The sequence below is a fragment of the Neolamprologus multifasciatus genome, chromosome 7 (assembly GCF_963576455.1).
Source record: "Neolamprologus multifasciatus chromosome 7, fNeoMul1.2, whole genome shotgun sequence".
In the NCBI taxonomy this organism is placed as follows: Eukaryota; Metazoa; Chordata; class Actinopteri; order Cichliformes; family Cichlidae; genus Neolamprologus; species Neolamprologus multifasciatus.
Genome location: NC_140445.1, coordinates 11,357,534 through 11,385,004, shown reverse-complemented (window position 1 = coordinate 11,385,004; position 27,471 = coordinate 11,357,534). Strand labels below are relative to the sequence as shown.

General features: G+C 39.0%; 2 protein-coding genes across 6 annotated transcripts in view; one reads left to right on the top strand and one right to left on the bottom strand.

Annotated features, from left to right (window-relative positions):
• LOC146513820 (ras-specific guanine nucleotide-releasing factor RalGPS1-like) overlaps nt 1-27,471 on the bottom strand; it is a 92,845-nt gene that overhangs the window by 30,323 nt on the left and 35,051 nt on the right. For all 3 annotated transcript variants that reach the window (XM_085165714.1, XM_085165713.1, XM_085165715.1), the window contains 3 exons: nt 27,227-27,316; nt 24,181-24,273; nt 19,827-19,953 (listed from right to left, as the gene is read on the bottom strand). In XM_085165714.1, coding sequence (XP_085021840.1) covers nt 19,827-19,953; nt 24,181-24,273; nt 27,227-27,316 — 310 coding nt within the window. The remainder of the gene's footprint in view (nt 1-19,826; nt 19,954-24,180; nt 24,274-27,226; nt 27,317-27,471) is intronic.
• On the top strand, nt 1,621-19,642 carry LOC146513822 (angiopoietin-related protein 2-like). Of its 3 annotated transcripts, none has more exons than XM_085165718.1 (5): nt 1,621-2,536; nt 5,840-6,757; nt 14,544-14,737; nt 15,746-16,016; nt 18,964-19,642. In XM_085165718.1, exons 2-5 carry the CDS (start codon nt 5,875-5,877, stop codon nt 19,161-19,163), a joined length of 1,548 nt encoding a protein of 515 aa, XP_085021844.1. In that variant the 5' UTR covers nt 1,621-2,536; nt 5,840-5,874; the 3' UTR covers nt 19,164-19,642. The 3 variants fall into 3 exon arrangements, with proteins under 3 accessions (XP_085021844.1, XP_085021842.1, XP_085021843.1); XM_085165717.1 differs by having other exon boundaries at nt 1,622-2,419; XM_085165716.1 differs by having other exon boundaries at nt 1,621-6,757.

Here is a 27,471-nt window from a genome sequence, read left to right as displayed (position 1 = left end):
TCCCACAGCAAAGCCTAGTCAAAGCATCCAGCACTCATTGGCAAATTCAAACACATTGAGTCAGTAGTTGGGCATCTGCCACTCGAGATATAATGCTACTGTTCATAACAGATGAAGCCAATTAAAATTCAAGGTTCAAGGTTCTTTATTTGCCACATGCATAGTTACAAGTATATACAAGTATAACACACAGTGAAATGTAGCCTGACACGCTCCTCGACATGTGCAAAAATGGGGGGGGGGGGGGGGGGGGGGTAGAGGAAGAACATTATATATATATATATATATATATATATATATATATATATTAGGGGTGCAACGATACACAAAATTCACGGTTCGGTTCGGTTCGATACTTTGGTGTCACGGTTCGATATTTTTTCGATACAAAAAAAAATGTTCATGCCTTTTAATTTGTCATTTATTAAAATTCTAAATATATATTTTAACTCAAAAGTACAGTTTTTAAATTTAATGTTGCTGAAACAACAAAGTAATAAAAAAAATTAATATCTGATTGAGAAATCACTTTGGAAAAGAGAGTTTATTACAGAGTAATGGCTCTTTCCAAAATAAAAGCTATACTATACGCTTCTTCTGGGCTATATTCTCAGCAGCATATTAAACATATCAGGTCCCCATAAGGAGAATCATGTGCTAACGGCTGTCTAAATGACTCGGGTAAAGTTTGTAGCATGCCTGCTTGTTGTTTTTGTCTGCTTCCACTTGTCTTTGCACTAGGATGATGTCGGAGTAAATGTGCAGTCATATTCGTTGTGTTCCCACTAGTGTTGTCAGCGTTAATCTGAAATGACGTTAACACCACAACACGGCAAATCTCTGTTAATGAGCTACCGCGGATCGCCCCATGCATGGGGCTGGACAGCCAACACGTTAACGAGCTAACCTGCTAACGCACTAGTTCCCACCAATGTAATTGAGCATTGCAATTTATATATATAAAATATATATATATAAAAAGAGCATTATATATATATATATATATATATATATATATATATATATATATATATATATATATATATATATATATATATATATGTAGTATATACATTAGGTGAATGTGCAGTAGTAGCAGCAAGCAGGTGAATAGACATCTGACTATTTTACAGAACAGACAATATAAACATATTTAAAAATAAAGGAATTTGGAATGCACATTGTGCCTGGGTTTAGAGTGTTTGGAAGAGAGTCCTGTCTCAGTCAATTATAGATGATGTGAGAGGGCGGGTGTGTGTGTTTAGGGCCCGGATGGCTTGGGGATAGAAGCTCCTCTTGAGTCTCTCTTTTTCAGGAAGTTGTTTTTAATGATTACATTATATTACTACATTTCTTTGTCATCTCCATATTTATTACCTTTCTTCAGGATAAATGTAGTGTTAAAAGCAAAAAATGTAAAATAATAATAGGAATAATATTGCTGTTGTACCATAATGCCTCTTAGGATCTTTGTTGTCATTCTCAAACAGGACTCCAACTCCACAATGAGAAATGTTACAGCTGAAGATGCAATTATGATACAAAGCCAGTGAGAATGTCCCTGTAAAGATTTGGAAATAAACAAAAAGCACAATCAAAAGCTTCTAGAGTTTCACCAAATTAAATAAAAACCATCTCAATCAGATGTCTATGAGGGAAAGATAAAAGTATGTCTTACAGCATAAGTTTGTGAGCATGTTGTGCAATTAAAAAAAAATCACTGAGTCACTGACTATTTGTTAAAAGTTTCTCACATGTTATGCAACCAGTAATTACTATGACAACATAACAAACTGTATCCAGACGCTTCCACCTCTCCTCCAGGCAAATTGTTTGAATGGACAGTCACTGCTTGGTTTTACAGATATCCCCCATTTAAAGACAGAAGGACAGAATACACTATTTTTGAAGGAGCTATTGAAGGTTTACTATCATCTCACTCTGTGTTCTCCCTGTGCCTGCGAGGGCTTCTGCCCACAGTCCAAAGACATGCATGTTAAGTTGAATTGTTACTTGTGAATGATCTCCCAGTCAGATGGAATTCCACAATCACTGGAGAACAGTGGAAAAAGGGATGACAGCGGGGCTTGCTGAGGATAAGGAATTAAAGGGTTTTTGGAGCCTGTCTCATGTCCCCATGATGTTTTTGCTGCAAAGGGGAGGGGAAGGAGGAGTCGCTATGCCTCACAGCTTAATTACTCCAAGCAACACTGTCTTCCTTCCATTACATATGAGACACAAAGTAGGAAGAGAAACAGATTTTGTCTGCAGAGCAGGCACGAACTTTGAGTTTGAGACTCATCCCTTCACTGCAATACATGAAATTAGAAAGGAAGGCTTTGTTGCTGCTGTACAGATCATCACATCACCACAAGTGGACCACTGTCTTTGTGAACTTTAAATCTGATTCTGACAGAAGGTAAGAAATGATATGAAGAACTTCTACTGACTATCAGAGGAAACGTGAATGACTTCTGAGGACCTGGAGTCAAATCTTAAACAAAAGCAAGAGAGAAAGAGACATAAACAAGTGGAAGTAAGTCAGGAAATTTTCTCAATTTTCATTTTATATGCAACACACACTGAATAAGTGGCTCAACCTTATTTTACACTTAACACAGAGTTTACTTTCCCTTCTGCCTTTTTATTAACTATAAGTTATTTCCTGCTTTATTTAAAAATAATGCATTACTTCAACTCTAATACATCTCTAAAAAGTAGAGATGTTACACAGTTCATGACATTACTTTGCATTACTCTATAATGTTTGTTTGAAATGCTTTGTCACATAACTGCTAGTTCACATTCCATATACTCCTGAGAACTGAGGACAAAAATCTTTCAGTTTAACTGTTTTTGTGATTTGTGCGTCCACTACAGAGGACATAAAAGAATATGCTGGGTCTCAGGCGCATATGATCACATGTGGAAAAATGTTTAATAAAAACTTGCTTTGCAGAAAGTGTGTTCACATTGTGGTTCAGGGAGCCTGGAAGTCATTCAGCTTTTATACTAAAGAATTATCTTGAACCTTAAGCATTTAACTCAGACTTTCAATCCATGAACTGCCTTTAAAAATGTTTGTGTTAAAAATTATAAGAAGCACTCCAAGAGCAAAGACAATTCATTCTCTGTGCAGGTTTTTACTTGTAATAGTATTAAATTATTTATTACTATTAAATTATTGTTAATATTTAGTTTATTTTATTTCTTCTTTTTAACACAATTTGAGGCGTTTAAGATGTTGCAGTAAATACAGGTTCAAAATGCAGATTTTTGCTATTTGTCCTGTTTAAACCGACTTTAATATACTTGACATCATTTTGAGTACTTTTTTTTTTCATTTTTATGTGAATAAAGTACAAGTGCAGAATTCATTTCATTGTTCAGTAAAATTTGCTTAGTGTTAAATTTCAAGTGAAAAAGTTTTTTCCTCATGAGTGCCTTAAACAATACTGATAATATGTGACAAGCTGTGCAAGCTATAGGCTGTAGCTTCACACTGGTTGGCTGAATCCCCAAGGTTTTGAATGCCTTTAACTATCCTGATAATGTCTATTTGTGACGTCTATAAGGGTATAATGTTTATGACGATGACTTTAATTACACAAAGATTATGTAGAAGATGATAATGAATAATAAATATTGACTTGTAAATAGCTGGAAAAAAATAACTTTAGTTTATCATATATACTACAGTATAATTAATGAATTTATATAAAACTAACTGGGCAGCTCATTTTCTTGCTCCTGACAATATTTGCTTTAAAGATATAACATACTTTGAGGTCAAAAAGAAGGCACATGTGAAATACAAAGCTCAAATGTAAAGCTTCATTGGAATGCAAACAGTAATGTGATATTTAAGATCCTACTTTAACAAATTTATTTCTAAACACATATAATACAGCCGAATGATTCTGATGTCTAACACACTTACGTGTGTTCAAACATGTCAGTTGACACCATTTGTGGATTTGCATGACAGACTCAGATAAGTGTCTGCTTCTGTATACATCAGCTTCTCAGTCACAATAACTTACAATTTACAACTAGTTCTTTTATAAGTTGTGTGTTTTGTGCAGACAACATTGATCCAACTCTGGTTAGGTGTTTTCCACGATTAAACGACTCACAGGTCAGTGTTAAGCGGCCTAAAAAACACAATAAAACAAAACAAAATAACCCCATCTCTTAAAATGGTCAGGTACAAGTACTGGGTTGAATGACAGAGGAAGCTGCCTCGCAAAACTTAAAGACTCCAAAAGAGTTTTTATATTATGCTTGTAGCCAGACAGAGTGCAAAAACTATACAGCAATAAATTTATGACCACTCACATGTTGAACTTACTTGAGGTCAACTTGGCCAAGTAACAGTACTTATGGCCTCTGTTGTATGGGGAAAAAACAGCTCACCAATGTCTGAACTGACCTGGCTGAGGCTAGACATTTGATAAAAGAAAAATGAAAAAGATAGATGATGTAGTAACTACCATATCCTAAAGCCCAAGATAACATGGTCTTGTGTAACTGTCAGGGGAGGCTCCGCTTTTCATGCTGTGTTATTGAACATTCCAAAGCTGTGACAGTATTTTTCATCACAAAAAGCAAGAGAAACAAGAAAACACAATATTCTATTATATGAGGTTGGAGCCTAGACTGGATACAGGGAACATCTTTCACTAAACTACTAAAGTGTAACTGGTCAAATATTGTTAAAATGAGCAGCAATGTTTTCACTAGTTGCAAAAAGGCAACTTTGAGCCATACTTAATATTTTGTGAATATCTTTTGTTCATACCGTAGACCATGAAATATGTACATGCAAAAACAGCAGGCAGTGACTGAAGCTAGTTGTTGTTCCCGCAAACTTAACATATAAATACTGATTCTTATACTGATTCATCCTTATAAACCTGCTCTTTCCTCTCTGATTTTACCCTTGCATGGACTGGCTGCAAAAGACTTGCTGTGTAATTAAGTAGATATTAGTTCATTTGCAAGTTACCGGCTGTAATTAAGCCACTACCTTTGTTTTATTTTGAAAATTCTTCAAAGAGTAGTTGTAAAACAGCTAACTCATCATCTTCAGAGAGAAAAAGTTTGTTTGAAGATTTTAAGTCAGGTTTCAGAACCCATCACAGTACAGAAATGGTGGTAGTGAAGGCTACAAATGATCTTCTTTTGGCCTCTGACAGTGGACTCATCTCTGTGCTTGTCCTGCTAGACTATAATGCTGACTATATATTTTATTACAGGGATAAGAGCATGCTGTAGGTATTAAAAGTATTGCGCTGTAATGAGTTGAACTACATGTATCTAACAGACTTCAGTGTGGCTATGTAAATGGGAAGTCTTCTTCACACATGAAAGGTTAACTATGGAGTTCCACAGGGTTCTGTGCTAGGGTCAGTTGTGTTTATATTACATACACTTCCCCTAAGCACTACAAATAGAAGGCATAATATACATTTTCACTACTATGCAGATGATTACCAGATTTTTCTATCCATGAAGCCAAATGAAATACACCAATTTTGCAGGAATGTTTTAACAACATAACGACCTGGATGACCTCTAATTTTATGCTTAAAATAACAGATAAAACTCATGTTATTGAACTAAAGATCTTAGAAATATGGTATCTAACTCTGGATGGCATTATCTTACATTATGGCCAGCAACTTTCTGGGACAGAGCTGTGAAAAATACAATACATATGGGCTTCTGAGCACACAGAGGTGGTGATAAAGTAATTGCCTTCGACAACTAACACCAGGTCAATAACTGATGAGAGAAAACAGACCCTTGCTAAGCATCTCTGCTTCATCTCTTTCAGAAATTGTTGTGGTCTGGGAGCAGCTGAACTGTGCTATGATTCTCCCTGTGGTGGTAATGGTGAGTCTCCTGTTGCTCTCTGGACCAGAGTCAGGTCTCCAAGAAGACACTCTAGAAATTGACAACAGCAATGACATCCTAGAGAGAGAATTTATCTACGTACCAAAACGTCAAAAAAGGGCTGTTGCTGACTACAGTGCCTACCAAACAGACAAATGTTCTTATACCTTCATTGTCCCTCAGCAGAAAAACAACGGGGCAATATGTGTGAACCCCAAGGAGCCAGAGACCTTGCTGCAAAACCGTATTAATAAGCAGGAACTGGAGCTGCTCAACAGTGAGTTGCAAAAGCAGCGAAAGCAGATTGAGGCACTGCAACTGCTGATAGAGCTTGATGGGGGTGTGATTAATGAAGTCAAGCTATTGCGTAAAGAGAGCCGCAACATGAACTCCAGAGTTACTCAGCTCTACATGCAGCTGCTGCATGAGATTATTCGCAAACGAGACAATGCTCTGGAGGTGTCACAGCTGGAGACCCGTGTGCTCAACCACACAAATGAGATGGGGAGGCTAGCTGGACGGTACCGAGACCTGGATCATAAGTACCAGCATCTATCAGCCCTCGCAAGCAGCCAAAGTGTTCTCCTGGAGCAGCTTGAAGAGCAGTGTAAGCACGGAGGATACTTTTACAGAAAGGTTCAAGAGCCCAGCCGTCGTCTCCAGCCACAATCTCCTGCAATCTCCCAGCCTCCTTTACAAACACCTGAATTGTCTCCTGGTGGCTACAGACCTTTCCATCCACCCACTTACACTCGTTACACCAACTACCCCATGAATAATGAGATCCAAAATGACCAGAAAGCCAGAGCACTGCCCACAATGCCAGCCGCAACATACAGCTTCACAAATGAGCCCTCTGGTAAGTACTGGTAAGAAATGTTTGTATCTTCCTTTGAAGTCTCTAACTGAACAAACATTTGCAGTCCTGCATTCACTGAGAATATACCAACAGAGACATATTTATTGAATAACTGAATTTTCTTTTAACAAAAATGTCAGATAGTTTAGGTTACTATAGGGTAATTTCATCTTATATTAGCCAATTTGTAGAACATCTTCTGTTCGAATGATATGCATAAAGGTTTTATGGTAGAACATTTCAACATATATAATGGTTGCTATTAAATTTTAGCATCATATAACACAGATATATATTTTTTTGAAAAAGGGTCTGTCAATCCCCACTTTTGAACTTTTTTTTGCAGTCTGGGGGAATGTTTGATAATAAATATCTCAAATTCTATTAAAGGTGAAAGTCAGGTCTAGAGATGGACCGATCCGATATTACGTATCGGTATCGGTCCGATACTGACGTAAATTACTGGATCGGATATCGGAGAGAAATAAAAAATGTAATCCGATCCATTAAATATAAAAAAAAAACACCTCACAAAACATATGACACGGCGTAACTCGGCTCATAACCATAGCACATCGGAGCTGTGTGCTCACGTGATAGAGCGGCTGTGTGTATTTGTAGCCTCGCTACCAAACCAGCATTTCATCTCAGAGGAAGTTATCCCAGAGAGAAGTAAAGCAAGTGTGTAAGTTCTAGAGATGGCACGATACCACTTTTTTATGTCCGATACCGATACCGATATCATAAATTTGGATATCTGCCGATACCGATATCAGTCCGATATAGTGTGTTTTTTAATCAATAAAACAGTTTTTTTTTATATTGCTGCATTTTGTATAAGTTAATACTCAAGTTTAAATAAACAACACTAAAGCTATTCTGTTATACCTGTATGTAAAAAATACACTGCACCCAAAATATTTCATAGTTTAGCAATACTGATCAATCTAATAAACTTAAACCTACTCCATCCTCCCTATTCTTGTATTTTAAAGGGTACTTATCAGAAATATTAAGCAACCTAACTAATAGGGTTGCAAACTCCCAGCAAAAAAAAAATAGGGAACCACCCCCCACCCTCCACCTCATGATGCTTAATCGACGTAATCAACTTTAATTTGATGCAGGTTGGAAAAAAATGCACAGAAATAAATGATTTTTCAAGAATAATTAAATAGATTCAACATCTTTCTTCAACAGAATTGCAGACTGCCAGATGGTATCTTCCCAAAGGAAAAAGTAGTATAGCTTACTAGGGTATATTAGACTTAATAGTTAATATATACAGTAATGGACTTCTATATATTTTACATAAGATTAAAACTTTGGGTGTAAGATTCGGATAATTTTTATTAAAAGCTAGACATTTTAAATGAGAATAAGAAATAAAAGTATGTCTTTGTGCCCCCCTTTTCCCTGTTCATGCCCTATCGGCCCCCCTGGCTAAACTTTGCTAGATCCGCCCCTGCACAGTTACTAGCCGTCAGCTGTAGAAAAAGATCCTGGTGTGGAAAGTAATATTAAATAAATTCTAACAACAGCTTATCAAGGTTAAACATGCTGCTGTTGTTTAGCCCCTGGTTTCCTCTTTCTGGTGCAAAGTGGGCCAAAAACAGCAGAGAGACGGACTCGCGACAGAAAAGCCGATCAGCTGATCATTAATCAGTTTCACGATTGAAGTAGCAGCAAGAGAGGGAGAGAGAGAGAAGAGGCAGTCGCTCCATATATCGGTTGTTAAGCTTAACGCTGGAATGCTTTACAAACATTCAGAGATGAACTTACACACTTGCTTTACTTCTCTCTGGGATAACTTCCTCTGAGATGAAATGCTGGTTTGGTAGCGAGGCTACAAATACACACAGCCGCTCTATCACGTGAGCACACAGCTCCGATGTGCTACGGTTATGAGCCGAGTTACGCAGTGTCATATGTTTTGTGAGGTGTTTTTTTTTTTATATTTAATGGATCGGATTACATTTTTTATTTCTCTCCGATATCCGATCCAGTAATTTACGTCAGTATCGGACCGATACCGATACGTAATATCGGATCGGTCCATCTCTAGTAAGTTCATCTCTGAATGTTTGTAAAGCATTCCAGCGTTAAGCTTAACAACCGATATATGGAGCGACTGCCTCTTCTCTCTCTCTCCCTCTCTTGCTGCTACTTCAATCGTGAAACTGATTAATGATCAGTTGATCGGCTTTTCTGTCGCGAGTCCGTCTCTCTGCTGTTTTTGGCCCACTTTGCACCAGAAAGAGGAAACCAGGGGCTAAACAACAGCAGCATGTTTAACCTTGATAAGCTGTTGTTAGAATTTATTTAATATTACTTTCCACACGGATCTAGCAAAGTTTAGCCAGGGGGGCCGATAGGGCATGAACAGGGAAAAGGGGGGCACAAAGACATACTTTTATTTCTTATTCTCATTTAAAATGTCTAGCTTTTAATAAAAATTATCCGAATCTTACACCCAAAGTTTTAATCTTATGTAAAATATATAGAAGTCCGTTACTGTATATATTAACTATTAAGTCTAATATACCCTAGTAAGCTATACTACTTTTTCCTTTGGGAAGATACCATCTGGCAGTCTGCAATTCTGTTGAAGAAAGATGTTGAATCTATTTAATTATTCTTGAAAAATCATTTATTTCTGTGCATTTTTTTCCAACCTGCATCAAATTAAAGTTGATTACGTCGATTAAGCATCATGAGGTGGAGGGTGGGGGGTGGTTCCCTTTTTTTTTTTTGCTGGGAGTTTGCAACCCTATTAGTTAGGTTGCTTAATATTTCTGATAAGTACCCTTTAAAATACAAGAATAGGGAGGATGGAGTAGGTTTAAGTTTATTAGATTGATCAGTATTGCTAAACTATGAAATATTTTGGGTGCAGTGTATTTTTTACATACAGGTATAACAGAATAGCTTTAGTGTTGTTTATTTAAACTTGAGTATTAACTTATACAAAATGCAGCAATATAAAAAAAAAACTGTTTTATTGATTAAAAAACACACTATATCGGACTCATATCTATATTGGCAGATATCCAAATTTATGATATCGGTATCGGTATCGGACATAAAAAAGTGGTATCGTGCCATCTCTAGTCAGGTCATCAATATGAATTCAATGTAATTCAATACAATTTTATTTATATAATGCCAAACTGCAATAGCAGTTGTCTCAAGATGCTTTATATTGTAAGGCAAAAACCCTACAATATTACAATCTGTAACCCAAATCAGAATCTGTAATTTAAGACATCAAAAAATGTCTGGATATTGGCTAGTTAAAATGTGGGGGAAAAAAAGCTGAGCATGCCTGCAACTTTCATGCTGGGTTGAGCAAAAATATCATGAGATAGTATATTCCAAATAGAACAACATACTTGAGTTTATTCTTAGTCACAACAAGAAGGAAATGCAATTTTTATTCAAATCTCATGCTGGATTGTGCAAATATCTCAAACTGTACCAACATTATTACTAGCTCAGGTAGATCAGAGCAGGTCAGCTACAAACTGGAAGGTTGGTGGTTTGATCCCAGTCTGCTCCAGTCTGCATGCCAAAGATCCTTAGGCAAGATACTAACCCCATGTTGCTCTCCGATGAGGGGTGTAAATGTTAGAAACAGCACAGAGAAAAGTGCTTGTGTGAATGGGTGAACGAGGGAAGTTGTGTAAACGGCTTTGAGTGCTCAGAGTAGAAAAGCACTTTATAAGAACCAGTCCATTTACCATCAAAAATATAATTGCCTATACAGCAATCACTTTATAAACTGTATAAAATGTACTGTATAAACATACAAATGTATGTATTTGAAGATGGTGGAGCAGAAAACATTCTAAAAAAATTGATGATTTGACATTAGTGTTATAATCATTTCTAGCAAAATTATCAAAATCCAATGTTTTGTTCCATTTGGAAAGGACAACCTTTTATATTTTTGTGGTACAACTACTCATATTTTCTCAATCCAGCATTAAAGCTGAATCAAAATGGCATTTTCGTCATTTTGGGGACCACAAATTTAATGTTAAAAAGCATTCTACATGATTGTTTTACAGTATTGCGCAATTTAATTATTTATCATTCAGAAAACCTAAATAGAAATCTTTCTCACCCCCCCCCCCCATATAAAAAACAAGTATGATAGTGACCCTTTGCTTTCTGTAATGTTAAAAGCACTCACGTCATCCTAAGATCAAGCACAGAGACTCTGGACTTTTACATAATGATATTATATTGAACTTTCCACAGGACTGAATATTTAAAATAAATATTATTCTTTTTGCTTACTCTGGTATGAATGACTGAATATATTTTAGTAAATAACACACTATTAGCAAAAACACAGTGTGAAAGAATTCCAGATTAAAATTTTTAGTTCAACATACAAGTGAAGATGTTTGACCTTCATCAGGTTTTAGTTAATGCTATCAGAGAAAATATCATGTTCTCTTCATGCAGCTAACTACATTCAGTGTTAAAAGCAGAAGTTGTGCAGGTCTGAGATCAGCAACACCTTAAACACCAAAATGAGTTACTGTTTATGCTCTTATATAGTGACACCAGTTACATGGATCATGAATCCCTTTGACTTTTTGACTTTAACTTTATCAATAATACAGCTGCAGTTTTCACTGACAGTGTATCATAAGGTACTTTAGCCTTTGTACTTTTTTCATGAGTTAATTTTGGAGTTACTACAAAGGACGGATATATAGGATGATTTGTCTTTTATCCTGTCTTCCTTCTCTCACCCCAAACGGTCGCAGCAGATGGCCGCCCCTCCCTGAGCCTGGTTCTGCCGGAGGTTTCTTCCTGTTAAAAGGGAGTTTTTCCTTCCCACTGTCGCCTAAGTGCTTGCTCATAGGGGGTCATATGATTGTTGGGTTTTTCTCTGTATCTATGAAGCGCCTTGAGGCGACTTTTGTTGTGATTTGGCGCTATATAAATAAAATTGAATTGAATTGAATTTGTCTGTTATCACTGGGTGGTGCTGAGGTCTGAATCTGAGGGCAGCTCCTGTAATCACAAAGAGAACAGAATCATCACACACTGAAATTTGAAGTTTATCCCTCAAATATTAAATAAAACATAGCCTTATATCCAGATTATCCAGTATCATTTTTACATTTAAGTTGTTTGTGCTTTTTAAAAGGAGATCTGCAAAGATGAGATGAACAGGTTTCCAGTCCTGGTCATCTGCAAGAAAATAGAGAAACATATAGAGGTATGCAGTTTTTGAGCTGCTGCCTGAGCACTGGACAACATATATTAACACTCTCTATATTATTTCTTTCAAAGGATGCAAGATGTACATTCAGGTTTAATTCAGATAATTTGTTAACCTCAATATTTGAAACAAACTCTGTAAAAAAAATTATAAATAAATATATAGAGTTGTGCTGAAAAATTAGCTTTTTAAAAAATGTGGTGTTCCTGTTCTGTTTCTCATATAAACTGTTTCAGTGCCTCATCTTCAGCTACTGGTCTGAACATCCTTCAATTCAGTGTGAACCTTCAGGTTCAGAGGGTAAATTCATTCGTGTGCACAGATTTAGCTACTAAACATGGCTTTCCCCAACAGCTGATTGCTCATCTTAGCTAGCTAGCTAAGGACACTGATTACAGATTAGCTTACAAACACATTTAAGTTACTGAAAAAGTGCGCCAGGGCCTTGGGTCCTTTTCTTAGTTAGTCCAGGTGATTCCAGAACACCTCACGACGTCAGTTTAAAATATTCACTTGTGGTTATGGAAAATCAACACTGAACCTCCTCACAGCATTCCCGTCTATCTGCCATTCCCAAACAGAGATACGCAAGTTTCTCCAAGAAAGCAGCTACCATCAAAGCTATCATGATGATGTTGCACCCATAATTCACATCATGTAGTTGGTAATTAGAATAGAACTTATGAGAAAAAAATGCTTCAATACAAATCGGTGATGAAGACTACTAATAATGGCAGAACGCATCTTTGGGAAAAAAATTTTTTTTTAGAATTTGACCCCCCAGTCCCACTAATATGGAGACCAGGGGGATAACAGACAAATTTTGGCTTCATTGTTGGGGAGATGTTAGGTTGTTCATATTTTCTACGGTCAATGGTTTATATACAACCAGTTACGATGCTGTGTAAAATCCATCCATCCATCCATTCGCTTCCGCTTATCCTTTTCAGGGTCGCGGGGGGCGCTGGAGCCTATCCCAGCTGTCATAGGGCGAGAGGCGGGGTACACCCTGGACAGGTCGCCAGTCTGTCGCAGGGCCAACACACAGGGACAGACAACCATTCGCACTCACATTCACTCGCACATTCACACCTAGTGGCAATTTGGATTATCCAATTAACCTATTCCCACAAACTGCATGTCTTTGGACGGTGGGAGATAGCCAGAGTACCCGGAGAGAACCCACGCAAACACGGGGAGAACATGCAAACTCCACAGGAGGATGTTGTAGAGTTGTAGCTAACAGTAAACAGAGATTATCTAATAAAGACAGTAATTTAAGCGGAGGCATTTTATGTGACGTTTTGGTGGTTCGGTAACGGTTAATTACAATGCTGTGTAAAATGTAAAGAAAAAAATGTAATGTGTGTAATATGACTTCTTCTTTTAATACTCTCTAAGTGTATGGGAACTAAAGAAACCAGTTGCTGTAATTTTAAAGAAGAATGTTTCCCATTCTCACTTAATGTAGGAGTTCATTTCATAATATGCTAAATGTTTTTAGTGGGTGACAGGTCTAAACTGCATTTGACTGAGCAAATCTTACCTCTTATTGATTTTCAGATACAGACACCCTACTCTTCTCAGTGTTTATTCCTAACTGACAATTTTTTGCAGTTATTTTCCCCTCTCTTCTTTTGCCCCCAATGGGTGGCAGGAGTTGCCCTACCTAAAGTGAGTTCTGTTGGAGGGTGAATCCTGTGTAAAAGTAAGGGTTTTCCTCTGGCCATCACCAGTAGGCGGTAGGTGAAGTGTCTTGCCCAAGGACACAACAACCAAGACAGACAGAGCTGGGGATCGAACCGGCAACCTTACAGTAACAAGATGAGCTTCCCAACCCCATGAACCACGGTTGCCACGGGTTCTCCAGCTTCAGCCCACAGTCCAAAGACATGTAGTTAGTGGGGTTAGGTTAATTGATAATTGTAAATTGACCATAGTTGTGAATGTCAATACTTGTCTGTCTATGTGTTAGCTCTGCAACAGACTGGCGATCTGTTCAGGGTGTATCCTGCTTCTCGCCCTAAGACAGCTCAGATAGGTCCCAGCCACCCTGTGACCCTGAATTGGATAAGCAGAAGAGAATGGGTGGATGGTTGCCAAGTAGTTGCTCATAGATCACTGGCTCTTTTAGGTTCTGTCTTTAATAGAATAAAGAGAATTCCACTAATTTTGTGTAATACCTTCTACCATTCCACAGAGGGCAAAAAGTGAGATATAATTTAAGAATAGCTGTGTTCCCATGTGTGTGCTGGGACTACAAAGAAGGTTTTGCCCACAGTACTGTTTATTCTTGCCAGCAGCAAACAGACTGGAAAGTATTTGTCATATTTTGCAGAGACAACACGTGATCAGGAGTGACTCACTTTTCCAGTAACCCTCCATCTGTATATTTTTCTATTGCACTTCATGTCTCCATGTGTGTTGTGTGCACAGGTTGTTAAAACTATAATAATGATGAAGCCAGCATGTCACTAAAAATGAGCCTATGATGATCACACACCAGATGCAACTGTATTACCCTTCATTCTCTGCCTTCTACAGGACATTTCAGAGATTGTCTGGAGGCTCTGGAGAGTGGATATACCACCAGTGGAATGTACCTCTTAAAACCAGACAAAAGCAACCAACTTATGCAGGTCTGGTGTGACCAGAGACAAGACCCAGGTGGCTGGATCGTTATTCAGAGACGCCAGGATGGCTCTGTCAACTTTTTTAGGAACTGGGACACTTACAAGGTAATAAGTTATAGTAGCACCCAAGATTGTACTTATGAGGTTGTATGTGCTGTCTAGATACACTGAAGATACTACAAAGGAAAACTGTTAGCTGCAAATGCATTAAATATCAATGGAGCATTGCATTTTAGTAATTGAAACCTCAGTCTTTCTTAAAATGGGAAATAAATGCAGAACTATAGTAGTGCTGTTGCTAATGTAAAGAATGTCTGCTAATTACCATTTATGAGTCTGGGTATTCTTAGTGTATAATTAAAAATAAACATGTAGAGAAAAAAGTAGCTCTCAGCTGAACCCCACTTTATAAATCACTGTGTCTGAGATTAAGGATAATCTGACTCTAACTGTTCATATAGTCAGCGGTCAGATACAAGACATTTTTCAGAGGAATCTCATTTTTGGCAGTGTAGCATACAGCAACTAGCTTGAGAGGGAAGGGCAGAGGGTTTATAGCTTTTTGTAATAAATAAAATTTTTCAGTAATGTTATGCAACGCTTGCATTGTGTGACATTTGAGAGAACTCATAACATATTATTAAACTGAGATTCAAGGGTCAGACCTAAAATTGGACTTTAAGAAAACAAGCTGTTAGGCAAACCCATCTCATTGTGTAACATGACTAACTGTAAGAAAAACTCAGTAAACTGAAATATATGAGATCACAACAGCAGAGAAGAAATCAGTTCCAGTGGTCTCAAAATTCTCAGTGTTGCTGCCAACACAGTGATCCAAGAATGTTATAAGCATGCTGTGTTTCCATGTAGTCATGAATGGCGCTCGATAATACACAAATATAAATGCATAAGGTAGAAGCCCTTATTGCCAAACATCTTGTGACCTAAAGTCATCTTGTGACCTAAAGTCAGCCGAGTTCTTTTCTCAGTCTCAAGATAAAGGGCGATCGTGGCTCAAGATTTGAGAGTTCGCAGGCCTCTCTTCTGACTTAATCCATGTGCTCGTTCATGTACTTTATACCTGACCAATTCAGTGTCTCTCTCCTTCCACAGCAAGGTTTTGGAAACATTGATGGTGAATACTGGTTGGGCCTAGACAACATCTTTTGGCTGACAAACCAGGGCATCTACAAGCTTTTAGTGATGCTGGAAGACTGGACTGGACGGAAGACCTTCGCAGAATATGCTAGCTTTCGTGTAGAGTCAGAAGCAGATTTCTACAGGCTACGACTGGGCCGATACCACGGCAATGCTGGAGACTCTCTAACCTGGCACAATGGAAAGCACTTTACCACACTGGATAGGGACCATGACGTCTACGCAGGTAAGTGGGTTCCCGTGAAAGACAAGGTGATCACACCTTCTGGTAGATTTCTCTTTCACACACTCTACAGTTGTTATTAGTAGTTACTAACAACTCTTAATAGTTTCTACACTCTTGTAGATTGGTTTGCAGGGACATTCACTTATCCAAAAATACTGGATACAACAATTGCTTTTTGCTTATTGCTTTGTTATACACTTCAATTAGGATCTGATCTCTCTTTCCCCAAACCACAGGCTTGTCTTGAGGTACACAATTTTTCTATGGTGGTATTTCTACAACAGGAATTTCAGACCTGTACCTCTTTTTCCCATCTCCAGAGCCTTTCTGTGAGAAAAAAAAAAGGAATATGAAAATTAATGAATATGAAAGATGTCATTTTATGGACTTCCAGTGTCATGTACAAAATTTTAAATGGGAAGCCCAACATGGCAGTCTTAAAGAAAGCGACACTCTACTTACAATTCAAGAAAAGTTGAAGGAAGCTGTGACTGTGTGGAAAGACCCTGTTGAATTCCTCATTAAGTTATGTGAAGATGTAAAAAAAATAAGGAGGAGGAACTCACAGCAGAGTTCAACCGGAAAATACAAGAAAATGCACATCACATGGAAGGAACTGAAAAACAAATTGGAGAAATAGAGGGGGACGTGGACAGAGCGGTGGAATGTTGAAATGCTCTCTCACGGCTTCTCAGAAGCCAAATATAAAGATGAGCAAAGTGTCTGACCTCGAAGATGGTTCCTGACGTAATATGATCACGGTATTCCAGAGGTTGCAGATTGCACTGCCACTGTAACTTTTGTTGAAAATCTAATTAAGTCAGAGCTGGCTGAAAACAGCATGCTAAACTGAGAGTGAGACCTAGGAATAGAACAAGTACAAGGGGTCCTCGCACAGGGCCTCCAAGCACACCTCCTTGCTCTGTAGTGGTCCAGTTTATTCGACATTGTCAGGGTTCCTGGGTCGTTGACCCAGTGCTTTCAGTTTTGTCACGTTCAGTTTATTCTTCACACTCATGGTTTTCACTTCCAGCATGTTGCCTTTGTATTGTGTTCCACTGATTTCCATGTATCATTAGTCAGACTAAGTTCAGCTGTGTACTCACCGGTTTCTAATCACTCATCATCCAGCGTGTATTTAAGTCCTCAGTTTCCACCAGTTCATTGTCGTGTCATTGTAGATGTTATGTTGTCGTTCCCGCCTGTGTTCAGTTGTTCAGCCAGCCATTCAGTCTTTCAGTCAGTCAGTCCTTTCGTTCCTGCTCTGTTCGTTCACTCGCTCCAATAAAATATCATCATCCTGCACCGTGAGTCCTGCGTTTGGGTCATCTCTTCTTCGCCTCCACACACAACCTCTGACAGATATGTAGTCAAAGAATAGAATCCTCCATGCAGCTCAAACTAAGAAGATAATGGTCCAAAACAAGTGGTTGTATTTTGATCATGACTATGCCACAGAAGTACAGAACAAAAGAAGAGAATGTGAACCTCTTTAAAAGGCGCTGAAGATGGCCGGTATACGCTTCCAGACATGTATTATGACATGGCAGGGTGGCTTACAACACTGCAACCCTATGGTATTATGAAGCAGCCCCAAACCATCCAAAGTGTTAGCTTGGAGATTAAGAAAACAACAAAAAAAACTACTAAATACTACTCACAAGATTAGAGATCCAGTCACACAAAAAGCCACCTACAACTTGGATGGTATCCAAAGAAGGCATCCTGCTCCCTCTGGACTTTGGCAGCCGAATTATATGACTTAAAATTAATATTCTCCCCAAATTATTATTTTCTTTTCTCAGTATTACCCATAAACAGAAATTAACCTAAACAACAATGTAGAGCCTGGAATAAAAATATCTCACAATTCATTTGGAATAATAAGAAACCAAAAGTGAAATTCTCTACCCTGTTACTGCCTGAGGAGATGGGGGTAAGGCTCTGCCTTTATTACTTACCTGCTCAGTTACTGTCACTTTATGTTTGTGTAATCCATATTATGTAGCCAATTAATGTAGCCAACCATTACAGTCACTGTCTGTTTGTGTTGATAAAGAAATTAAGGCATCCAAGCAATGGGTAAATATGGGAAGAAAAACCTGTTAACTTTAGGATGAGGCAAAATTGTTTAGGCGGCCAACATATAAATCTGACTTTGCACCAGCAGTACAAGACAGCAGGTTCTACCAGTGGTTTTCTTTAGAGATTACCTCCATATATGTAAGCTCCCTAAACACTGGGAACTGCAATTTTAAAACCTTATTTCAAACATACCGCTTGAAAATAACTGGAATTTTATAGATATTCAAAGAACGATGGGAAAAGGAACTGGATATTGGCAATCTGTCAGGAAAGTACAGCCATCATCTAGAAATTCCTGGACTTACAAAGACTTTTGTTGGAAAAACATAAATTGCTTCTTTATAATCTAATCTTATAATCTAAACAAAACATCTAAACATATTCTGGTCTTGTATCTATTCAAACTTTTTTGAATGAGGTATCAGTAATCCTTTCCAATGTCTTGGATTTTAACTTTTTGTGCAATAATCATTATTAAATGTTAATTTGTCGATAATTGTCCCATGATCACTTGTTTCTTCTTTTCCTGTGTATGTGTTCCTGTTTTTCTGTTCACAATTTGAAAAAAAGAAATATTTTAATTTTTACTTTAATTGTGATGGATGGAATTGAAATATACACACAAATGGCTCATCTTTAGATCTTCAAGCTATGGATTCCAAATGGAGGAAAACCAAGAACTTAATAGTGCAGGGAAACATCAGTTTGCTTTCAACGCTAATGCTGCAGTCTTTCTCGTATACCAGGTCTACTGATGGACAAAATTGAAACTGTCTTAATTTTCTTTATTATATTTAAAGCCGTTAGGCTGCTAGCTGTTTTATTTAGTGGTCTTATTTGCTTGTGTTATTTGTGTTTCCAGGGAATTGTGCCCACTATCAGAAGGGAGGATGGTGGTATAATGCCTGTGCTCATTCCAATCTGAACGGTGTGTGGTACAAAGGTGGGCATTACCGCAGCCGCTATCAGGATGGGGTCTACTGGGCTGAGTTCAGAGGAGGAGCTTATTCTCTGAAAAAAGTGACCATGATGATAAGACCCAATGGAAATACCTTCCAATAATTGCTCAGTATGTTGAAACTTATATTTAACAAGATGTTTCCACCAAAGGGATTCTGTATCACAAGACCAGGCACCATTGGTTGATTTTCAAAGCTTCTTTTGGTTGTTATACATTCACAATGCCAAGACGTGGCAGAACTTGTTTATTTCATTTGTCCTACATGTAATGTTTTTATTCATGTTCTTGTGCTCATGAAGTTATACTGCACACAAATAAAAAGATTACAACCTTGCATGTAATGAATGTAAGATGATGCCTGCATTCCTTTCTCAATGCAGGCTGTAACCGATGTAGTGTTTAAAGGCTTTTTTCCCCATCAGAACAAAATCCACAGTTACATATCAGTGAAAAAGAACCAAGAAATTGACATCCAGAAATGTTAATTTCTTGATTGCTGGCAAAACAAACTTGTACTTCTCAATATTAATGGCATTTGTAATACTTGTTAAGTATAAAAAATATGTGCTCTTTGACATAATGTTTTCTTTGATTCTTCCGATGTGCCCAGCGGAATTTGAACTGTTTTCAACAAAAAGAAAAAGTATACATTTAAGTCTGGAATGGAGGCCGGGCTTGGAAATCTAAAACTTACTTAAAAGGAAATAAAAGAATCTAAAGCAGATTGTGTTAAACTAATGCTGAGACACAGATAGCAGACTCACCTAGGTAAGGAATACAGGGCACCATCTTCAGGGAGCGAATATATTCCCTCATGCGGGTGTAATTCTCTTCCTTGGATGTCAGATAGTTTAGCTTCTCAAACGTGGCCTTGTCTTTCCGACTGATCAGCTACAACAGACAGGAAACAATAACACATACATAATTTTCTATTTTCATGTAGAACCTTTTACTTAAGTGGGAACAGAAGTATTGACAGACTGGAGTGCTTTCTAAAAACCAACAGGTTTATTGATATTATGGACTCAGTTGTTTCTATCGGTCATCCTGACTGATCCAGACACATATGACAAAATCTGGCTTTTTTAATGTCAAAATGAGACCCAAACATTTTCCCAAGCACAAAGTCAATTTTTGGCAGTAATACTCTATATCAACATTACAAATCTAAAAATTTTGGTGAAGAGAAAAATGACAAATTCTTTTGTAAGGCAATTGTCCGGCTGTTCTAATCAAGGTATGCAGAAGAGGTCTGAGCTCACATGGAGTTCTTCTCCCTAAGCTGAGAAAATGAACCTGAGGCTGCAATAAAGGGACAGATGGGCATAGGCTCACTAAAAACTAGACAATTAAAAAAGGTTCTCTGGACAAGTTTCCTGGTCTGTTATCATAATCAAATAGATAGATCATAAACATGTATTGCCCATTCATAAAGAAGAAAGCTTTGGAACTATCCCGACTAGTGAAGAGAGTGTAGTTTCAACAACACTGATTTCCTCCCGAGATCTTCAGAGCCATTGAAAGGAATGAATTAAAGGCTCTGGAGGTCCCTGTATGTGCACGTAAACCTGTGTCAAAAAGTTCAATGAACTCAGATACACACGGAATGTTTTCCTTCATTGTGTGGTTTAACTTAATGCAGCTCTAGGCTTCATTTCTATTGGTCACAGATTAATAATGGGATTAATAATGGGATTAACCTATGGATTAATAATGGGATGTCACTCAAGTTCATATGTGTGTGAAGGCAGACAAGCAAATACTTTTGGCAAAAGAGTCTCCTTATGCCAAGTTCTGGAAAGTTATTGACCATCCCTTGCACTCTGATAATACAGCCAAAAAGACCATTAAACATCCATTACAGGAGTTGCAGTGTGGTTAATTTGATTCCTGCCATAGAGACAGGATGGGTTGTAGGCAGGAAACTGTATTTACTGTAGCCTTCCCAAGCGTTTCCTCACAAACTGATGTTTAACAGTGTTTTAGACCATTGCCACCCAAATCAGCTTTCCAACTCACTCTCTGCATATTGAATTTATGGCTTTATACAGACAATATTTTTTTTGTTTTTCACTACCCAAATAATCCAATAGTTAGACATTCCCTGCTAAAGTTAAACAATCATGTGACTGACTGGTCAGCAGGTTGAGTAATTTCTTGGAGTAGTTTATGCCTCTCTAATTGTATGCAATCAACCCTACCACCCATTAAACCAGGTCCCCAGTCATCAGATCTGTCTACTGTTTCAAAAGAATATCATGATTTAGGACAGAGGTCAGCAACCTGTGGCTCATGAGCCATGGGCTAGAATTAGGGTTAACTGTAACCCTATGTATTAATAGGGCAGGTAGAAGAATTACCAAGGACTTTGGAAAAAGAGAAGAACCACGTGGAATCTAAAAATTTTGGTGAAGAGAAAAATGACTAATTCTTTTGTAAGGCAATTGTCCAGCTGTAAGGTCTTGTCTCACCTTAATAAATGACCACTGTGTTGAAACTGCAATGTGCAGAAGACAGACTACAAAATGCTCAAATCTTAATCTTAATTCATCTCAAAAGTGTTCTAACACCGTTGTTGTATGGAGGTCATTTAAATGAGAACAGCCTATGAAAAATATTACTTCATTATAAAGCTTGGAATTTTAAAGGAGGAGGAGGAACATTTAGGACCAGATTTACAAACATTAGCAGCAGCACAACCGCTGGATTTACAAAAGAAGCACAGTTTCAGTTCTGTGACAAAGTTGTGAACAGAGTATTTTTGGCTGACCTTATGGCATATGTATTTATAAGAGTTTTATTTTCATGAGGAGAATATTTAAACAAATCATGCAAACGTGAATTACAAAGTGTGTGAAACACAATTTAATGCTATCCTATTCTAAAGAAAGCAATAAAGGAAGCACAGAAGCTCCTTTCCTTAGTGTTTGGAGAGTTGGAACAGCTTTTATTAAGGCTGCCATACTGATACTTTCAGGTCACGTCTCTCAGTTAGGAACCTTCCTAAGTAAAATGGACTATTAGAATGCAATGTGAACTTGACACAAGGACAAGAGCTAAACATGGAAACATGACTGACTGGGGAGACAAGACTACTCAGACAGGGCACAGAGGGGGCAGACAGACAAAGACACAAGACTATAGAAACAGTCAGGGATCCTAAAAGTGAATTACAACCTATAATCAAGAGAAACATCCATCCATCTTCTTTCGCTTATCTGGGGCCAGGTCATGGGGGCAGCAGCCTAAGCAGGGAACCCCAGACAGTCCTCCCTTTCCCTGGTCACCATCTCCAGCTTGTCCAGGGTCAGCCGAGAGATACAATCTCTCCAGCGTGTCCTGGGTCTGCCCCAGGGCCTCCTCCCGGTGGGACATGCCTGGAACACCTCACCTGGGAGGCATCCTTGTTAGATGCCTGAAACACCTCAACTGGCTCCTTTTAATATGGACGAGCAGCTGCTCTACTCTGAGCTCCTCCCGGATGGCCGTACTTCTCACCCTATCTCAGAGAGGTTAGCCACCGTTTGGAGTAGACTCATTTCCCTCGCTTGTATCCGCAATCTCATTCTTTCTTTCACTGCCCACAGCTCATGACCATAGGTAGGAACATAGATCAACCGGTAAATTGAGAACTTCGCTTTTACATTTAGCTCATCACTGCAGCTGCAGCACCAATGAATCTAAAGGGCAGCCCTGGCGGAGTCCATCACCCACCATAAATGAGTCCGACTTATTGCTGGCTATGGGACAAAGCTCTTGCAACGGTTGTATAAGGATCGAATGGCCTGTAGCACTGGGCCAGATGCTCCATATTCCTGAAGCACCTCCCACAGGACACTCCAAGGGACATGGTCGAATGCCTTCTCCAGGTCCACAAAACACATGTAGACTGGTTGGGCAAACTTCCATGCATCCTCAAGTATCCTCAAGAGGGTAAAAGAGTCTAGTGGTCCACGACCAGGACGAAAACGACATTGTTCCTCCTGTATCCAAGGTTTGACTAATTGTCCAACATCCTCCCCGGCCACCTGATCCAACTCACCACCAGTGCAGTTACTCTGAACCATAATTTGGCACATAAGTGCAGACAACAGTCAGGACCGTTTCCTCGCACCAAAGGAGCAGAGAACAAACCCCCTCGTCCACCGGGAGAAACCCCAACATACAAGCAGCAAGTTGAGGGGATACTAGGATACCCACCCCAGCCCGCAGCCTCTCACCAAGGGCAACTCCAGACTGGGACAGAGTCCAGCCCCTCTCCAGGAGACTACTTCCAGAGCCCAAGCCATGCGATGAGGTGAGCCCGACTATATCTAGCCGGTACCTTTCAACCTCACACACTAACTCAGGCTCCTTTCCAACCAGAGAGGTGACATTCCATATCCCAATTGCTAATCTTGGTAGCTGAGGCCCACCAGGGCCTCCCCTCCAGGCTGCCGCCAAACACACATTGCACACAACTCCTACAGCACCTCCTGCAGGCAGTGGGCCTACAGAAGGAAAGGCTCATGTCCCTTTTTTGGGTTGTGCCTGGCCTGGCCCAATGGACTAAGGCCCGGCCACCAGACGCTCACCCTCGGGCACTCTCCCCAGGCCTGGCTCCAGGGTTACCAGGGCGCTGGGATAGGGTTACCAGAGCTGTGCCCTGGTAACCCTATCCCAGGTATGGTGAACTGTTCCCTTGATTGTATACTCTTAGGGGTTGATTTGCTCTGGGTCTGTTCCCTCACCCAGGACCATGGGTGACCCTATCAGGGGGCAAAAGCCCCCCAATATCATGGCCCCTGGGATCCCTGGGATACACAAACCCCTCCACCACAATAAAGCAGTGATTCATGGATGGGCAACAAATAACAAAATAAAAGTCAAAACACTGGGTCAAAGTGTCATATAAATACATTAACTGGTAATACCATATGTTAGTTAAGTTTAATACAAGTTCAAAAGAGAATGGCAATTGACCTATGATAAAGAGATAACCATGACAGGTAGATGTCATCACTGGCACACAGTAGCATCTAATTTAAAGAACAAACAAAAAACAACATATTCATGACTTTTCAAAACTATGAATTACAGAAGTAAGACTTTAAGGCATGCACAAAGCTGAAATCTTACCGCCCAGGTTTTGCTGAGTCTGAAGATCGGCGCACTCTGCAGAGCAGAAACCACGGACACCAGAGAATGGAGATTGTTCAACTCCAACAGTTTCTGTAAACAAGAGCGATTATAAAAGACATGTTAGGAACAGGATAGGAATGCGTAAAGTAACTTAGTTTTCCTTTAATTTTAACTGGTTATTAGGCTTTATTAGGCATTATTAGTGATTACCAATTATGGTACTAATTACTAATGAAGAAAAAAAAATACCACACCACAACAAAACAAATTCCAATTATTACTTGGATAAAGTACCAGGATGCGGAGTAAAAATACAATTTAAAAATAAAGTCTTATTTACAAATTACAAATTATTTAAAGGTTATATTCAACTAAGAATAGCAAAAAAGACAACTTCACTAAAATATGAACACTGAGAAATTTGCTTCTTGAAACATTTGCACTCATTTTAAATTTAACACCCACTGTGTTATATCACCTTGTCCTTTAAAAAAAAAACTGTACATGTTTAAAGGTCTAAGGGACTGAAGTCCCTCCAAGCTATCTCTGAGTGACAAACAGACAACTACACACTCTCACATAACTATAGCATTGTCCCCTCATCTTTCACTAGAAACATGAGGGGACAATGCTAATCACTGCACCACCGAGACACCCTGCTATATAAATCTTTTTCTCTCCCAAATAAATTTGTATTTTTTGGGAAATAAGATGTGCATACTGACTCACACACAAACTGAGGGACCTTGAAAGTAGCCCTGACCCCCTTAATATACCCTTTGCATATCTTCCACATCTCAACCTCAATGACCCAGGCGGGTAGAGAGGGCCTGGGCGGAGGGCTATTTAAACCGGGCAGCAACAGGGTTAATCATAAAGTCTATCTCAATCTGGACAATTTCTTTGACTCCGTACGGAGAGGAATGCCTTTTGCCGATAGCCAAACCATCTGGCTGTCCTGGCAGGACGTAGTCAAGGTTCGATGGCCAAAGGGTTGTTTTCCTCCTCGGTCCTTAGCAGTGTGGAGCAAGTAGCTCTCCAAAGGTAGCAGCATCTGCACATGGGAACGGAGGTCTCACCTTTGATGGCTGGGCAGACAGGCAGCTGATAACTGAGCAATGCTTGAAAGGGTAATAGGCCTGTAGAAGCAGAGGTCATGGAGTTGTGGACATACTTTACCCATTTTTAGATGGGACTTCCATGTGAACTGGGTGAACTGGGGGCCCCAGTCAGAAATGATGTCATAAGGAATGCAGATAAGTCTAAAAATGTGCTGGGTGAGTTGTTCTGCAATTTCCAGAGCTGATAGGAGTTTAGAAAGAGCAGCAAAATGGACAGCTTTGGAGAACCAGTCTATGCTGAATCTAGGGCTAGGTGAGACCACGGATGACGAGGTGTGGGTAGGGGTTTCAGGAGTCTTACAGGTAGGGAAGTGGAAATTTTGTTTTGAGCACATCTGGGTTGGAACATATTCATAGACATCCTTGGACAAGGATGGCCAGGATGGCAGGTGAATCTTGCAGTCTGGGCCCAATGAATTACTTTTAAACTGAACTCTTGTGGGAACATAGAGACTATTTGGGGGTCCTGTAGTAGGGTATGGCTCCCTCTTCTGGGCACTGACGATCTCAGACTTAATCTCCCAGGTTACGGAACCAGCATGAGGACAGAATCATCCTCAGGTGAGCTGTCGGATGTGGCAAATTGTCTAGACAAGGCGTCTGACAGTGGGCCAGTAGGTTATAGAAATATTAAAGCGTATAGAGAGCTGACCCACCTGCCTTGATGGGAGTTTAATCTTTTTGCAGTTTACACATAGGCAATATTCTTGTGATCTGTCTAAACAATAAATATATGCTCTGAGCCCACAAGCCAATGCTTCCATTCCCCCTATGCCAACTTTATGGCCAGCAACTCCCGATCATAGTTTTTCCTTTGCTGGAGTCAGACGATGGGAGAAAAAGGCACACGCATGCATCTTACCAGAATGTTGCTGTGAGAGAACAGCACCCACTTCAGAATCACGCTGCATTGTCTGGAAGTCTGGACTCCCGTGTGAGCTTACAAAGTCCAGACTATCGAAAACGCGAATACGGACTCCCGTACATGAGTGTTTAGAAATGGCCTAAAAGTCTGCAGTCTATTAACTAACCTCAGCTAACAATGTTAGCTCAGTGTCAGGAATCCTTCATTAATAGTAATTAAAAAAATAATAAATAAATAAATAAATAAATCACACAGCAATAGTACATCAAAGATACTGAAGTTTCGCCCATCCCATTCTTCTTATGAAGTAGTGTTGGAATTAGTAAGAAATGGATTCCTGCCCGTGCAGTGCTGGCTCTGTTGTGCTGGCTCTGGGTCCATTGTGTAACTGACGCCACCAACATTAACAGGACACTTACATTAGCCTCTTATTGTGTGTTTTGTTTGGGTTTCCAGCAGTCAGAATGAGAGAAACTGTATTAATCCCAGATGGAAATTGAGTAAAAAAATAAATAAATAAAAAAAAAAAAAGAAAAAAAAAAGAAAAGCAGGTCATACTCGAACCCAGGCTGGCCACTCTCAGCCATGCACCCAACTGCGTTTAACCTTTAGCCTAAATTGGAAATCGGAAAAGACTGCCGTGTATTCTGTTTATTTCAATAAAGTAACTGTATTCTGATTACCGCCTATTTAAACGGTAACTGTAATGGAATATAGTTACTCATTTTGTACTTTAAATACATAACGCCAGTATATGTATTCCTCCCCAACACTGTGTGGTAAGTCTATACAAGTACTAGTGGGAAATGGTGGCAATGATGAATATGGTAAATCAATAGTGTTTTGAGCAGGGGTAGGGATTAATAAGTGTGTATAAACTTCTTTCAACTCCATTTCGGACTTAATGATTGAGAGGTTATTACATGTCATTAACATATAGTGTATGTTGTTTGAGCACATATCTGTGTGAATGTGTATACATATGTGTGTGTACATGTGTATATGCAGCTGTGTATATGTTAAATAAAAGGTTGTCATCATCATCATCTGAACTCACCTTTGCTATCTTGACAAAGTGACTCAGTATCTCTGCTCGGATTTTCAGCGTCTGGGCAGTTAAGATTTCTCTCACCAGCCAAAAGCTCACCTAAAACACACAAATATAATTTGAAACACAGGCACATGCTCACACACACATACACACAAAACTTCTGAGGATTAAGTCTGTTTATTTAGGATTTTCACGATCCCACAGATTTTGAATGACTCATTAACACACACACACACACTCCAAATTGAAGA